The sequence below is a fragment of the Echinops telfairi genome, unplaced genomic scaffold (genome assembly GCF_000313985.2).
Source record: "Echinops telfairi isolate 266 unplaced genomic scaffold, ASM31398v2 ScPeMD7_5868;HRSCAF=6743_1, whole genome shotgun sequence".
Classification (NCBI taxonomy): Eukaryota; Metazoa; Chordata; class Mammalia; order Afrosoricida; family Tenrecidae; genus Echinops; species Echinops telfairi.
The window spans coordinates 2504137-2518412 of record NW_022109768.1 but is presented as its reverse complement, the minus strand read 5'-3'; the positions used below and the strand labels follow the sequence as shown (position 1 = coordinate 2518412).

Here is a 14276-nt window from a genome sequence, read left to right as displayed (position 1 = left end):
TTGACAAGGTCTTAGCCTTTATGCAATTGGAAGAAAGTCTAGACAAAGGTGTTGCCTACTTCTTTTAAGCAGACACGGTGGGAAAGCTTGAAACGCTGCTGGATCTGGATCCTGCATCTGATTCATTTACCTCCCAGGAGCCATCAGTCGACCACTGGCTTTGGATTATTCAATATTGCATCCACCAGTCTGTGATCTTACTGCTTCATCATTCTCCTTCCTGAGTCATTAAGCCTCTGCAGCCTCATGAGTCAGGATACGCCTCTAGCTTAATAACTCACCCATGAACTTGAACTGGACTGGACTTACCTGCTTCTACAAGTGTGTGAGCCATTTCTTGGTATAAATTTTTTTCTACACACACATATGCATCTCTGTTTTGTTTCTCTAGGACATCTAGCCTAACACACAGATAATTATTTTAATGTTGTAGAGTTTTTCTTTTCTCTTTTTGTTTTGCAGATATACACATAAGTACCTTTAAGAACCATTCACATAATACAACAGGAAGCCTTTGCATTGATTACTTGCATATCTTTGCTAAACAGTTTTACTTCTCTGAACATCTATTTCATTGTATAAGTTATAAATCTATTGTATGAATTCAGTACAATAATACATGCCACACAGGATTTCCATAGATGGAATTCTTATAATTACTAATATGCTTTCTATGTGATTTTTATGGTTTAATTTTCAAGCTCTCAGAAAACAAGGGCTATTAAACCTATTTTCTTTCTTTTTTTATCAAGAAGAGCTGTATAATCTTTACCACAATCAATTTTAGAGCATTTTCCTCTCCCTTGTACTCATTGTTATTTTTGTCTTTTTTCAATTTTGGCAAAAATATACACAACAAAACATTCTCCAATTCAATAACTGCTACATGTATAATTCAGTGCTGTTGATTATATGCTTTGTGTTTTTTTTACAACCACTATTACTATCCATCTCCAAATTGTTGAACATAGTTTTGCATCCCAGTCTTTTGCTTGGCAAAGGGCTTTTACAAATTCATAAATAGCAGTCAGACCAAAGTTGAAATCTATTTATAACTCTTTACTGACCAGTCATGAGTATACTCTTGTTTTAATTCTGGAACACGGCTGACTGGTGATGATTAGTTTTTGCAGTTTTTAAACCTGAAAGCAATATAGGTCTTTAATAGTAGCATGAGATAGTTTTGGCTTGAAATAGCTGGTTGGTGAATTAATAATTTGTCATAGTCGATTCATGGAGTTTTCTTCTGTGTGGTTTAGTATGAAAACTAAAAATACATATTTATATTTAGTAAAGGCATGACTGCTGAGATCGCATTATTGCTCCTAATTTTATATTGTGAACCAAAGAACTGTAATTGGGCATATTGTCTTCAATTAGGCAAAAGCAATATCTCAAAAGTACAGTTATACAGTACAGGGCACAATTCCCAAAGCACTCCCTGAAAGTGCTGCTGAGACAAATCATCCTGCAATTCTCTCACCTTAAATAGCAGGGAAGGCATTAAAGAGAAAGGGAAGCCATACATTGGACTACACAGACAAGCACATTTAAAAATATTGCCTTTGGGTTGGTGATACTGAGACAGCAACGGGCATGCTTGTGTGTAGTGTGTGTGTGTCCATGTGGTAGTGTGGGTAGAATTTCACTTCTCTTCATTCTTACTTCTGCAAGCCCTGAGTTCTATTCTTCATGGTCAACTGGAGAGGAGCACTTTTTAAACAATGGGAAGAATTTTCTCTCAGACATAGAAACTATGACAGAGATAGGAAAAGGCTGAAAGAAGTTCACTTTAATTTCCAATTAAGACTCTACTGAATAAGAACATTATAACTGAAAGTTATTGTTATCAGGAAATGTTGGGTTCCTGGCATATGTCAGCTAGTACTAATTGCTGTCATGTTGTTTTCAACTTCTGGGGACCCCATGTGTGTCAGCATAGAACCCTGCTCCATTGGGCTTTCAGTGGTTGTGACCTTGTGCGAATAGGTCTCCAGTCTTCTTTTCTAAGTGGATTTGAACCACCAACATTCCAGGTAGCAGCTCATGTATTGCTGCTATTTCGCAGCCATGTACTGTGGTGGGGGGAGGATGCATTAAGTGTTTTAAATTGTTATTGACACAAGGGTTTAACATATTTCTTTGATCCCTCCTCACCATACTACTGCCACTGGGTGCTTATGACTCATGGAACTACCCACATAAGGCTTCCAAGGTCGTAAATCTTCCCCAGACTGCTACATCTTTCTCCTGAGGAGCAGTTGGGGGTTTGGAACACTAACTTTGCAGTTTATAGCTGCCGAGTGCTTTAACTACTCCACCATCTCTCTCTCTCTCTCTCTCTCTGCCATCGAGTAGAGTCTGACTCATAGTGACTCCATACGTGTTAGCAGGTCTCATTTAAATAAAAAGGACAATAAAACTCACTAAAATATGAATGAAAATCCTAGGAGTTCATGCAGGACACACTATTAAAAATGCACACAGTTTTGAAGTAGTGTTTTGAAATATTACTAAACAAAAAGAAATAAACTTTTAAAGGTGAAAATATTTTTGGATGTTAATTAGGCCAATCCTGTCAGTAACCGATTCCATTTTCATCAGCAATTCCTGCTTAACCACACTAGTAACTGCACCTTCCTCGTGAAACAAAACCAAAAAATACCTGGCATAGAGAAATACTTACACATACAGCCTTTGTAGAACTATTTTCCCTCTAAAAAGGGGTGCTATGGTGCCTATAATATGGAGACAGTGTGACTCTGAATCGGATACCCGGGAGCAGGTCAAAGTTTAATCATTAAATAGTCCTTGACCCTGAGAAAGCCACTGTATGCCTGTCGCCTTTATCAATAAATAGACCCCTGCCTTGGAAGTCCTTGATTAATACAAATAGTTCATGCATTTAGCTGCTAACCAAAAGGCTGGAGGTTTGAGTTCACCCAGGTGTGCTGGGGTGGGTGGGGATGGGGGAGTAGGAGTGGGAAGTGGGGGCGGTCTGCCCACACACTTCTGAAAAACGAGCCATTAGAAATCCTATGGGGCTTACAGTTCTACTAGCACACATGGATCAGGGTCAATTTGCTAGCAATTGGTTTGGCTTGTTTTTTAAATTTCTTAGCAAGATAACTCTGAGAGTGAAATGAAATACCATTGGTGAAAGGTCTTTTGTTAAACCATACATACAAAAGAAACACAGCCACAACAAAAACCCATTAAAGGAAGCAAACACGCTGTGCTTATGCAGTGTTGGGGCGGGGGGTAAGTTAGAACCACCAACCTTAGGTCAGTGATCAAGCACAGTCCATTTGTGCCACCCAGGTACCTAATACAAATCTAAAGCTTATAAAATAGACCAAAAAAGCCCAGCTATCTTTGAAAGACAAGGTCATACAGTTTTCTCTATTTTCTTCCAGTATTATTCTAGTAATTGGGCACAATGACACTTAATTTCATACAACTAGGAAGCAATTCAAGCACAGGAGCGTCCCTTTGTATTTCCTTCACTTATCGTCTATCCCAGAGATCTATCTGCACCAGTGCATGTAAATATAGCTCATCCTTTTGTAAAATTAATCTCCTGGAATGGTATTGAAGACTTATGCTATTGTTCTTTAAGAAATTCCCAGTGATGAATATTTCTGGTTTTAACAGACTGTGAGACACATGTATCACTGTTCGCATGGCTAGACTTCAAAAGGCCTGTTTTCTTGTTCTGTTTTGTTTTTTAAATGCCTAGAAGAACTATGACACAAGTATTCTTTCCTTCATAGAATCCCATCTGGGGTTGGCACATCTTGGACTCTAGACAAAGAGTTAATATTGCATATGTGCTTTTAATAAGATCATCTCTACTAAAACACAGGACTCTATCAAGGCAGCATTGTGCTTTTGTTCACAAAGAATACAAGAACAAAGCAAGGAATGTCATGAGATCTTCATTGTTATGAAAAACAACAACAGACACTAGCAGCGCACTGTAGTTTCCTGGGCATTTCCCAAATATTCTCTCTCTTTTTGCCCACAATAAAAAACATATTGAAAAATAAATGAACACCAAAATAGGAGATCACTGCTGTATATTTTACCGAAAAAAAGAAGAAGAAGAACAGACAAGCCAAACAATTATATTATCTTGGTAGATGAAGTAGAATTACTGAACTGATGAGGCTGACGTGACCGGGATTCAAGAAGTCACGTGGAGCATTGCTCTTCTAAACGATGGACCTGGCATTTTCTCCTGCAGGCTAGCACACTGCTTGGCATTTTCTCCTGCAGGCTAGCACACTGTTTGGCATTTTCTCCTGTAGGCTAGCACACTGTTTGGCATTTTCTCCTGCAGGCTAGCACACTGCTTGGCATTTTCTCCTGTAGGCTAGCACACTGCTGAACAGCCTCTCTTGTACCAATCTTACATCCATAAAATGCTAACAGGGTTTACATTCTAGTCATGTATCTTTATAGTTTTCTTTCCCTCTTCCAAAGACCTGACTTACTGCCATAAATTCAATTTCCACTCACAGCGACCTAGAACTAGCCCTGTGGGTTTACAAATCAGTAAATCTTTACAGGGGTAGAAAAGCCTCGTTTTTCTCCTGCAGAATGACTGGTGAGTTTGAACTGCCGACCTTGTGGTTAGCAGCCCACCGCATAATCACTACACCACTAAGGTTCCTTCTATGACGGACAGATGCGGTACATTTCTCACTACAGACAGGTGGATTGTTTGGCAAGTCCAGCTCGTCTAGAACTCAATATAATCTTTTTAAGTATTTCTCACTTAGTACTCAATTGTGCCACAAATTCATATGATCACAGAGCTCAGGGAGACCTTAAAATTCTTCTAAATCTTAATCACTATTTTATAGTAAATAATTTCTAAAACCAAATATATAAAAACTGAATCCTAAGTTGGCTTAAAATAACCGAAGGGTTCATCAACAGATGAATGAATACACAAAATGTGGTACTTTCATAAAATGGAATACTACTTAGCCTTAAAGAAAAGTCCTAAAACATGCTATAACATGGATTAAACTCAAAGAAAGGCATGCTGAGTCAAATAAGCCAATTACAAAAGGACAAATAGTACATGGTCTCATTTACATGAAACTATAAAATATATAAATATAGAAGAGACCAATGGTTACTCGTGGTTACCGTGGTTGGGTAGGGGAAGGGAAGTAGACTTCTTGTCTATGTCTGTGGTGATGGAAACACTGGCATATACTAAGGGGAATGGCCATACAATTTGTTTAATGTAACTGTTATCACTAAGCTGTACGCCAGGAAAATGGTCAAAATGGCAAATGCAGTGTTATATATAATTGTACAACAATGGCAGCTCACCCCCCAAAAGGCTGTGCTTGTTGATAATACTTAGATTCACCTAAAAACTTCATGTGGACAAATTTTCTTGGTTCAAAGGATTAGAGTCATGGCTTCATGGTTCTCTACCGTCACTTGGCCTGCCATTGTTTTAGCTTCTCTTCTACTTTTTGGTTTTTTGAGTAGTTTTGTGAGATCATAAAAGCTTAGGAGTGGCCACCCAAGATATAACTAATGGTCTGTATTTGTCAATAGAAAGAAGAGACCCAGGAATTGGACAGATAAATAGGCTTCAGATTTTATTACTCCCATGAATTCCCTTCTTTGTCAAGAAACTAAAGGGATGGTTGGTGCCCAGGTACCATTATTGACTATTTTCAACAAATGCCAAATGGATGGATCCTAATCTAAAGAAGAAACACGTAAAACAGAACATCAAGTTCCCATGGGATCCAGACCTACCAGATCCACTGAGTAGAATAATCCCTGAATCTATTTTTCTACAATTATTTTTATGCCTTGAATTAAAACTACCTCATGAAACCTTCTATAAACAACTGTTCAGCAACATTAATAAATAATTCTAGCTTAGATAATACATTCTTTTAAAGATTTATCTTTATGAAATCAAATGGACAACAGTAGTTGTAAAGCACAGATATATATTAAGGGGCATTCAAAATATAAATTTTAATGGTAGTCAAAAGAATTTTGGTAGAGATAGCGAAAATGGGGACATGATATACTCATTGTAACCCATCACACTGAATTATACATGTAAAAATTGTTGAATGGATGTATGGTTTGTTATGTATATTTTCACCAAAATAATAATAATGAGCTGGAGCAAAAGGGAAACATTTTGACAACTAAGCTTACATAATATGAAGCCATACCCCAAAACAACAGCATTATCAGAAACAAGGCAGATCCAACCTGTCTAAATCACAGACAAACCTGTAGGAGCTGGTCGATTCATAATCCAGCATCCCACTTGTAGTGATCACACCACTCAGGGCGTCAATCTGAAACATGTCACCCTGGTTGCCGGAAATAATGGAATACTCAAGGAGGCCATTCAACCCACCATCTGGGTCAGTAGCGGAAACCTGTGAGGGATGAATTCTTCTGTTAAATAAAGATTTAATTTGCAATATGATGTAAGAATCACAGATTGTCAAACACATTTTCGAACAACGATGAAAGGAAAAATAACAAACTGCTGAAACTTTAGGTTTATAATAAGGTGGGTGAAGAGTGAGGAAATTATTTTGCGTACACAAAGGATTTCCAAGAAATTTTCATTAGGAAAGGCACACATTTTTGAGCTATAATTATGCAATAGAAAAAAAATACTTAGAAAAAATCCAATCTGCTTGAACAGAATATCTCAAGTACTGGGTATGGATTCAGGCTAAAAGTAGGAAAGATAATAAACATTCAAGAAGTCTTTTACCTAGTGAACAATAGCTTTACAGTTACTCTTCATTAATTTTCCTTGCTTAAAGTAGTACTGTAAAATAGTCAAGGGTATGTAGATTTTAAGATATGTATTTAAAGCCTTATTTTAGAGTGATCTTTTAAAAAATGAAACAACATCTATATTTAGAGTTAATAAATTTAGATCGTGAGTACTTATTTAATTAGTTGTATTGATAATAACACCAAAGTCTGTCATTCCCCATGGGAATACTGTGGCCTTTTGTTCCTGTTTAAGGACAAGTTGACAGATTTGCTTTAAAATAGTCTGCTTTTTATATTTTCTATGGCTCTCAGCCCCAGCTTTAGACCACACCCCATCATCTCTCTCCTGGTCTGTTATATTGATGTCCTTACCCCTTCTGTGTTCCTTTCACACTAATTTAGAGTCCTGAGGGGGCCCTGAGCACCCAGGGATCGCATCTGCAGGGTACATGAGCTATACATCTGATCAATGAAAGCTGTAATACACATTTTCCTTTGGGATTATCAGGAAGAGAAATTAGTCCGTGTTTGGGGATGGATAAAGCCATCATATCTATGGAGTCTACACTTCTAAGAAGGCTGTAGATCGAGAGTCTCCTAGACTAGTATATCACTAAGAACTTTAGAGTGCCAATAATATATACCCACTCTGTGGTGCCAATAGTTACACGCTGGACTACAAACCAAAAGCCTGGGCGTTCAAACCAACCCAGAAGTGCCTTGGAAACAAGACTTGGCGATCTGTTTCCAAAATATGGGAGTCTTGAAAACCCTGTGAAGCAGTTCTATTCTGCCTACATGGAGCTGCCGTGAGTCAATATCAACTTGAATGCAACTAAGAAAAACATGACTAACATAACCAGATACATGGTGCTCTATACAGTCCCTAGAGAGTGTCTAGAGAAAACAGGTGGGCAGTACTCAATGAATCAAGAGGAAGAAGAGTAAAATTCAGAAACAGCCTTCTTTTGATCTGTTTACTTAAGACCGTAGAGGAGCCCAGTACATTTAAAATTTTATTTCTGTTCAAAAGAAAGGTCTTGTGTATTTTGCTGTATGTACATTAATTGAAAAATCATTCACCCCCAAAACACATTCTTATTACCTGTATGATGTGAGCATTGGGGGACTGGCCTTCAGACACCGATGCCTTGTAAACGCTTTGCTCAAAACACGGCACATTATCATTCACATCTTGTATCACAACTGATAGTTTACTGTAGGCTCTATGTCCACCTCCTTCAGCTAATACAATGAGTTGTACATCATTTCTGACTTCAAAATCAATAAACTTGGGTTCTTTCACGGTGAGTTCTCCTATTTTTATGCCCAGGAGAGAAAAAGAGAGAAGTGCATTATAGTTTCATATAAAAATGCCTCTAATTATATTTGACTCATCTACTCACCTCTCATTCAAAATCTGTACTCTCAAAATCTCTGATTAGGTGCTTTTCAGACCCCACTGATTAGGGGCACTGTGAAAAAGATGGAAAATTTCTAATATTTCTCGGATTCCAAAGCGTACAAGGGGTAGAAACCATGAAATGTATAAAATATGGAAGCTATCTCAGAGCTCATCTCTCTCCACATTTAATCCATTGCCATGTCGGGAAATCTACTTTTCTAATAGTCTTTGCTGTTGCTTCCCTCCTCTAAGCCACCATCATCTCCCACCTTGTCTGCTTCATTAGTCACTTAACTGGTATCTCCACCAAACCAATCTCATTTTAAATTAAATAATAAAAATGGAAGCTGCTATTAACAATTCCTTGCATAACATTGTTAAATGGCTTCTTATTGTTGCTACCGTAAAGCTCAGCATCTATGATTATGGCATATCGGGCACAAACCCGTGGTCTTTTCCAATCATCATATATGCATGAGAAATCTGGGTGATGAAAAAGGAAAACAGAAGAAAGGATATGTCTGAATTATGATGTTAGCAAACAATATTGAGCTATGGACTAACAACCACAACAAAAAAGAACAAATCAGTCTTATAGAACTGTTCTTTCAACCCACTTACTTTAGATTTATCATTAAGAAAGATCAATTACTAGAAAAGAGCATAGTTTTTGGTAGAGGGTCAGCTAGCAACTGATGGAGATCTTCAATGAAATAATGAATTGACACAACGATAAACTCAAGAATAATGATGATGAAGATGGGAAAAAGGCTTGGCTATGTTTCATTTTTTGTGAGTGAAAGTTGACGCTTTAGCGACCAAGAATAACAAGAGGACCTACCAGCTTAGGTGTCTCACCTCAGAATTCTCATTCATACTGTTTTCCACTATGTTACCTCTACTCTGGTCACAAGTGTGGACTTTATTTTCCTTGAATGTTTATCTCAGAGCCTGCATGCATGGCTTTCTGGCCACCTAAAATGCCTGTTCACTGTTTCACTAGAACTGTGTGAGTTGTTTAAATTAGTGTTTTTGATATTACCACTCTGGATTCTAATATTCATTGCAATCGCTACTTAGAATGCACAAACAGGATTCATGATTAAAAGGTTTATTAAGGAAGTTAAAATAAGTTATGCTGGGGAGTTCCAGCAAGATGACGACTGAGTAACACACACCAGAGGGACTCTGCAGAAATCAGTGCAGGAGAACCACTGAGGGAAATTCTACTCTTCCAGGTCACAGGAGAAGCAGCATAAAGATAAGTAGACACAGATCCACTAGGTGTGGAAGAGCTGTGAGCTTTTGACTTACCACTGCAGAGGCTGGCTGGTGCTTAGCTTTAGGCCCACCACAGTCTTGGCCTGCGCCAGGCTGCCTTGGCTTGCCCAAGGGCTTTACTTCAACACAACCACAGCTAGCTGCCACCTTTGGGCAGGGTTTAAACCCCTCCAGCCTCACAGTCAGGTAAACAGGGCTTAGCTTTCTCTTTACTTTTTTTCCCCCTCTCTCACTCCTGTCTTTCCTGCCAGTCTCAGCAGGCTCGTTTTTTTTTTTTTTTTTCTTCCTCTCTATCCTCTCACATGCCACTTCTGGCCTCCAGGCCACGCCCCTCTGCCTAGGGAAACTATGCCTGCCCAGCTGGGGGAGCTCCTGCCCACCCTCAGTGGCCTTACAGGTGGCTGGGGAAATCCCACCTGCTTTGCAGCACCCCAAACAGCTGGGGGATCTCCCCTTCAAATGGCGGGGGGGACACCCGCCTACTTTCCAAGACTCTATAAGTGGCTGGGGGAACTCCCAAGCGCCCTTTGTGGTGCTCCACATGGCTGGGGAATCCCCTAGCCATACTCTGCAGCCCTACAAGTGGCTGCGGGAACTTCCTCCCACTTGCCAGTGTGCTTCTCACGGCATAAGGCAGCTCCAGACCTCTCCAGAATTCCACTCTGTTGCGAGAACCATCGCTGGATATCCACGACAACCTTGGCAACTATGGAAATTCCAAAGGACATCCACAGTGCTCTACACCAAAGTGGGCACACCCACCCACCCTCCGCGGAACTTCCATTGCAGCAAGCACCCCACACATCCTCCAAGCTGCTGTGGGCCACCCCACCATGACTTCTTAGGAGATCATCCAATTCAGCACCATCCTTGTGGGCTCACAACTACCCAGCCAGCATCCGCTGAAAGGATGCTGAGAGGAACATGCAACTTGCCCTCCAAATAACAAGATACTGGTTGGCTAGGGAAAGAGTGAAACCACAGGAGAATAAAGTAGTAGCCCAACCCTCTGGTGAAGTTACCTTTCAGGCAGTTCAAAGAAGCATTCCTATGAGTCTCCCAAAGAGAGAGCCCAGAGTTCTTTGACACTCTGGGAAAAGGCGCTGGGGTCCTTGAAAATTAAATATAAACAGAACCTCAACAACAACAACAACAACAAAAAAAACAAGAGACACAAAATGCAATGTTAGAAGAAGTCCTAAGCAATGATGTGCATAGAAGAAGCAGATATTGATCTGCCACAGAAGGAATCCTCAGAATGCTGCTTAGAGTCACACAGGATATGAGGGAAGCAATACAGAAAATGGATGAAATGATGGAGGAGATAAAGGCTGCACATCAAGAGAAATACAAAAGTTAAGGGACAAGATTTTAAAAAGCCAGTAAAATTCACAGACTTCACCAACACACTTGAGGAAGCATAGAATCACTCCAGTGACCTAGAGAATAACTATGCAGACTTTAACAAATGGGAAAGACCGTCAAACAAGATCATCAGAGAAGCTGAAGAAAACTTAAGAGCTATGAAGAGGAACAACATTAGAATTATTGGCTTACAGGAGGAAGACACAACAAAGAAGTCATCTGCAACAATAGTGAGAGAATTCTTGGAGGAAAACTTCCCCAGCTTAATGAATGAAAACCAGACAATCATTCAGGAGGCTGAAAGAATACCAGTTAGACTGAATCCCAAGAAGAAGCTATCAAAGCACATAATAGTTAAACTATCCAACTTTGAGGAAAAGGAGAAAAATCATTAAGAGCAGCCAGGGGGAAACAGGCACCTACAAAGGAAGCGAAATAAGAATATGTTCACACTTATAAGTGGACAGAACACAATGAAGTAAAGAAGAGAGTGGAGTAACATATTCCAAAAATTGAAGGAAAATAATGCAAAACCAAGAATACTCTATACAGCCAAATTAAGTAAGAGTTTTCCCAGACAAGGAAGAACTCAAAGAATACGATAAAAGAAACCCAAAAGATCTTTGCCGACCTTGTATGGACAGAAGAATAGCACCCACTGGGCAAAAATATGATCATCAGATAGAACAACTCCATCCAGAGGGCAACAAAGAAAACAGCCCCCAAGATAGCATTGGCTCAATGGTGGAAATAAGTAAAAAATGAACCACACATACAGACACACATGCACAACCCTCTGATAAGGCAAGGAGGTAGGAAAACATCCAACACAAATGGTAAAACATGACATCACAGAGTCTGCGGATGGAAGTAATAACCTTGAATATCAATGGACTGAACTCAGGCATTAAAAGGCAGAGGCTAGCAGACTGGCTTAGAAAACACAACCCATCCATCTGCAGCTACAGGAGACACATTAGAGATTACAGACAAAGATAGGCTGTTAAACAAAAGCTGGAGGAAAATATACCAAACAAATGGCAGTTCAAAAAATGCAGGAGTTGCAATCCTAATCTCAGGCAAAATTGATCTAAAGGTGCAAGCCATAAGAAGAGATAAAGAGGGGCACTATATAATGTTCAAGGGAACGGTAGAACAAGAACCAGTGAGCATAATTAATATATATGTGCTCAATGAGAGACTTGCAAATTCATCAATCAAACACTCCAAAAAAAGAAAAAAGAAACCACAAACAATAATTATAGTAGGTGACTTTAATACACCACTGTCTGAAAAAGATACATCACAGGGAAAAAAATTCAAAAGGAGGCTACAAATCTAAACATTACAATGAGGCAGTTTGACCTGATAGATATTTTCAGAGCTTTCCATGCAAATTTTTTTTAAATCCACCTTCTTTAAAAGCCCATGTGGCACTTAATCAAAAATACACCACATATTGGGATACAAGTCAAATATGGGTAAATTTAAGCACATAGAGAGCATACAGACTTCTCCCTCCAACCACTGTGCAATAAGGCTGGAAATCAACAAAAGGAAGGGCAAACAATAGGAGGAGGATTAACTATTGCAAAGGAGTGGGTATTGGCCCACATTAGAGATGAAATTAGGAAGTGTCTAGAAACCAACAAGAATGAGAATATGACATACCAAAACCTATGGGACATAGCAAAGGCAGTTACCAGAGGAAGCTTGATAGCAATAGCACACATGAAAAATAAAGAGAGACGTAGGATAGATATGTTTACACCAAATGTACAATTAGAGCAGAATCAACAGGACAATCCTACTAATAGAAAAAGAAAAGAAATAATAAAAATCAGGGCTAAGATTCAGGAGAAGGAAAACAAGAAAACTACAGAAAAAAATTAATGCAAGTAAAAGTTAGTTCTTTGAAAGGATTAACAATCGACAAACTGCTGGCAAACCTAACCAAAGAAAAGAGGGAACAAATTTCAATAGCAAGGGCAAGGGATGAAACAGGGGCATTACAATGGACCCTACTGAAACCAAAAGGATAATTACATAGTACTACGAAGGTTTGTACTCCAAAGAATTCAATAATTTGGAAGACATGGACAAATTCTTGGAAAAACAATCCATCCCTAGACTATCCCCGATGAGCATCAAGAATCTCAAGAGAACCATACCAATAGGAAAAATAGACAAGGTTATCAAGGGATAACAAACTAAAAAATGGGAGAATTCTACAAAGCATTCAGGGAAGAACTGACACCAATCGTACACAAACTCTCCCAGAACATAGAAAATGACAGCAAACTTGTGAACTCTTTCTATGAGGTTAGTATAACTCTGATACCTAAACCAGGCAAGGATCCCACAAGAATCCAGAACAGCAGACCAACATCTCTAACGAACATTTATGCAACAATCCTTAACAAAATATTGGCCAATAGATACAAAAGTATATAACAAAAGTAATTCACCACAACCAAGTGGAATTCATACCAGTGATGCAGGGATGGTTAAACATAAGACAGATCATTAGTATTATTCACCACATTGACATAAAAATTATAAGAACCACATGATAATATCAATATATATGAAGGAAAAAAGCATTCAACAACACCCATTCCTTTTTAAGACACTCAAAAAGATAGGAGTGGAAGGAAAATCCCTCAACATAATACAAGCTGTATATGAAAAACCAACAGCCAACGTGGTAGTCAACAGAGAAAAGACAAAAACAGTCCCACTTAAAAAGGGGACCAGAAAACGATGCCCCTTGTCCCCATTCTTATTTAACATTTTACTGCAGGTGCTAGCTAACAACATACAACAAAGAAAAGACATCAAAGGGATTTGCCTGGTGAAGGAAGAGGTGAAACTATCATTACTCGCAGATGATATGATTTTATTTATGAAAAATCCCAAAAGTTCCACAAGAGGAGTGTTGGAAGCGATAGAGGAATATGGCAGAGTTGCAGGATAAAAAATCAACAAACAGAAGTCTATCCGACTGCTATACACATCAGACAAGACCATGGAAGAGGGGAGTACCCTTCACAATAGTCAAGCACAAACTGAAACATCCAGGAATATACCTGACTAATAAAACCAAAAGAATTGTACGAGGAAAACTATGGGACACTATTACAAGAAACCAAGAGTGACCTTAACAAATGTAAGAATATCCTATGCTCATGGATCAGAAGATTCAATATAGTAAAAAATGTCAGCTCTGCTCAAGGTACTATATAAGTTTAATGCTATCCTAATACTAATATGATCATCTTAAAAGAACTGGAAAAATTAATTATCAACTTTATAAGGAGAGGGAAGAAGCCCAGGATTAGCAGAGAACTCCTCAAGAAGAAGGACAAAATGGGAGAGCTTGTTTTTCCTGACTTTAGCACCTATTATACAGCCACAGTGGTCAAAACAATGG

General features: G+C 38.8%; 1 protein-coding gene across 1 annotated transcript in view; it reads right to left on the bottom strand.

Moving 5' to 3' along the window:
• Window positions 1–14276, bottom strand: part of DCHS2 (dachsous cadherin-related 2) — a 119738-nt gene that overhangs the window by 17801 nt on the left and 87661 nt on the right. The window contains 2 exon segments of the mRNA XM_045295799.1: window positions 6286–6437; window positions 7898–8109. Coding sequence (XP_045151734.1) covers window positions 6286–6437; window positions 7898–8109 — 364 coding nt within the window.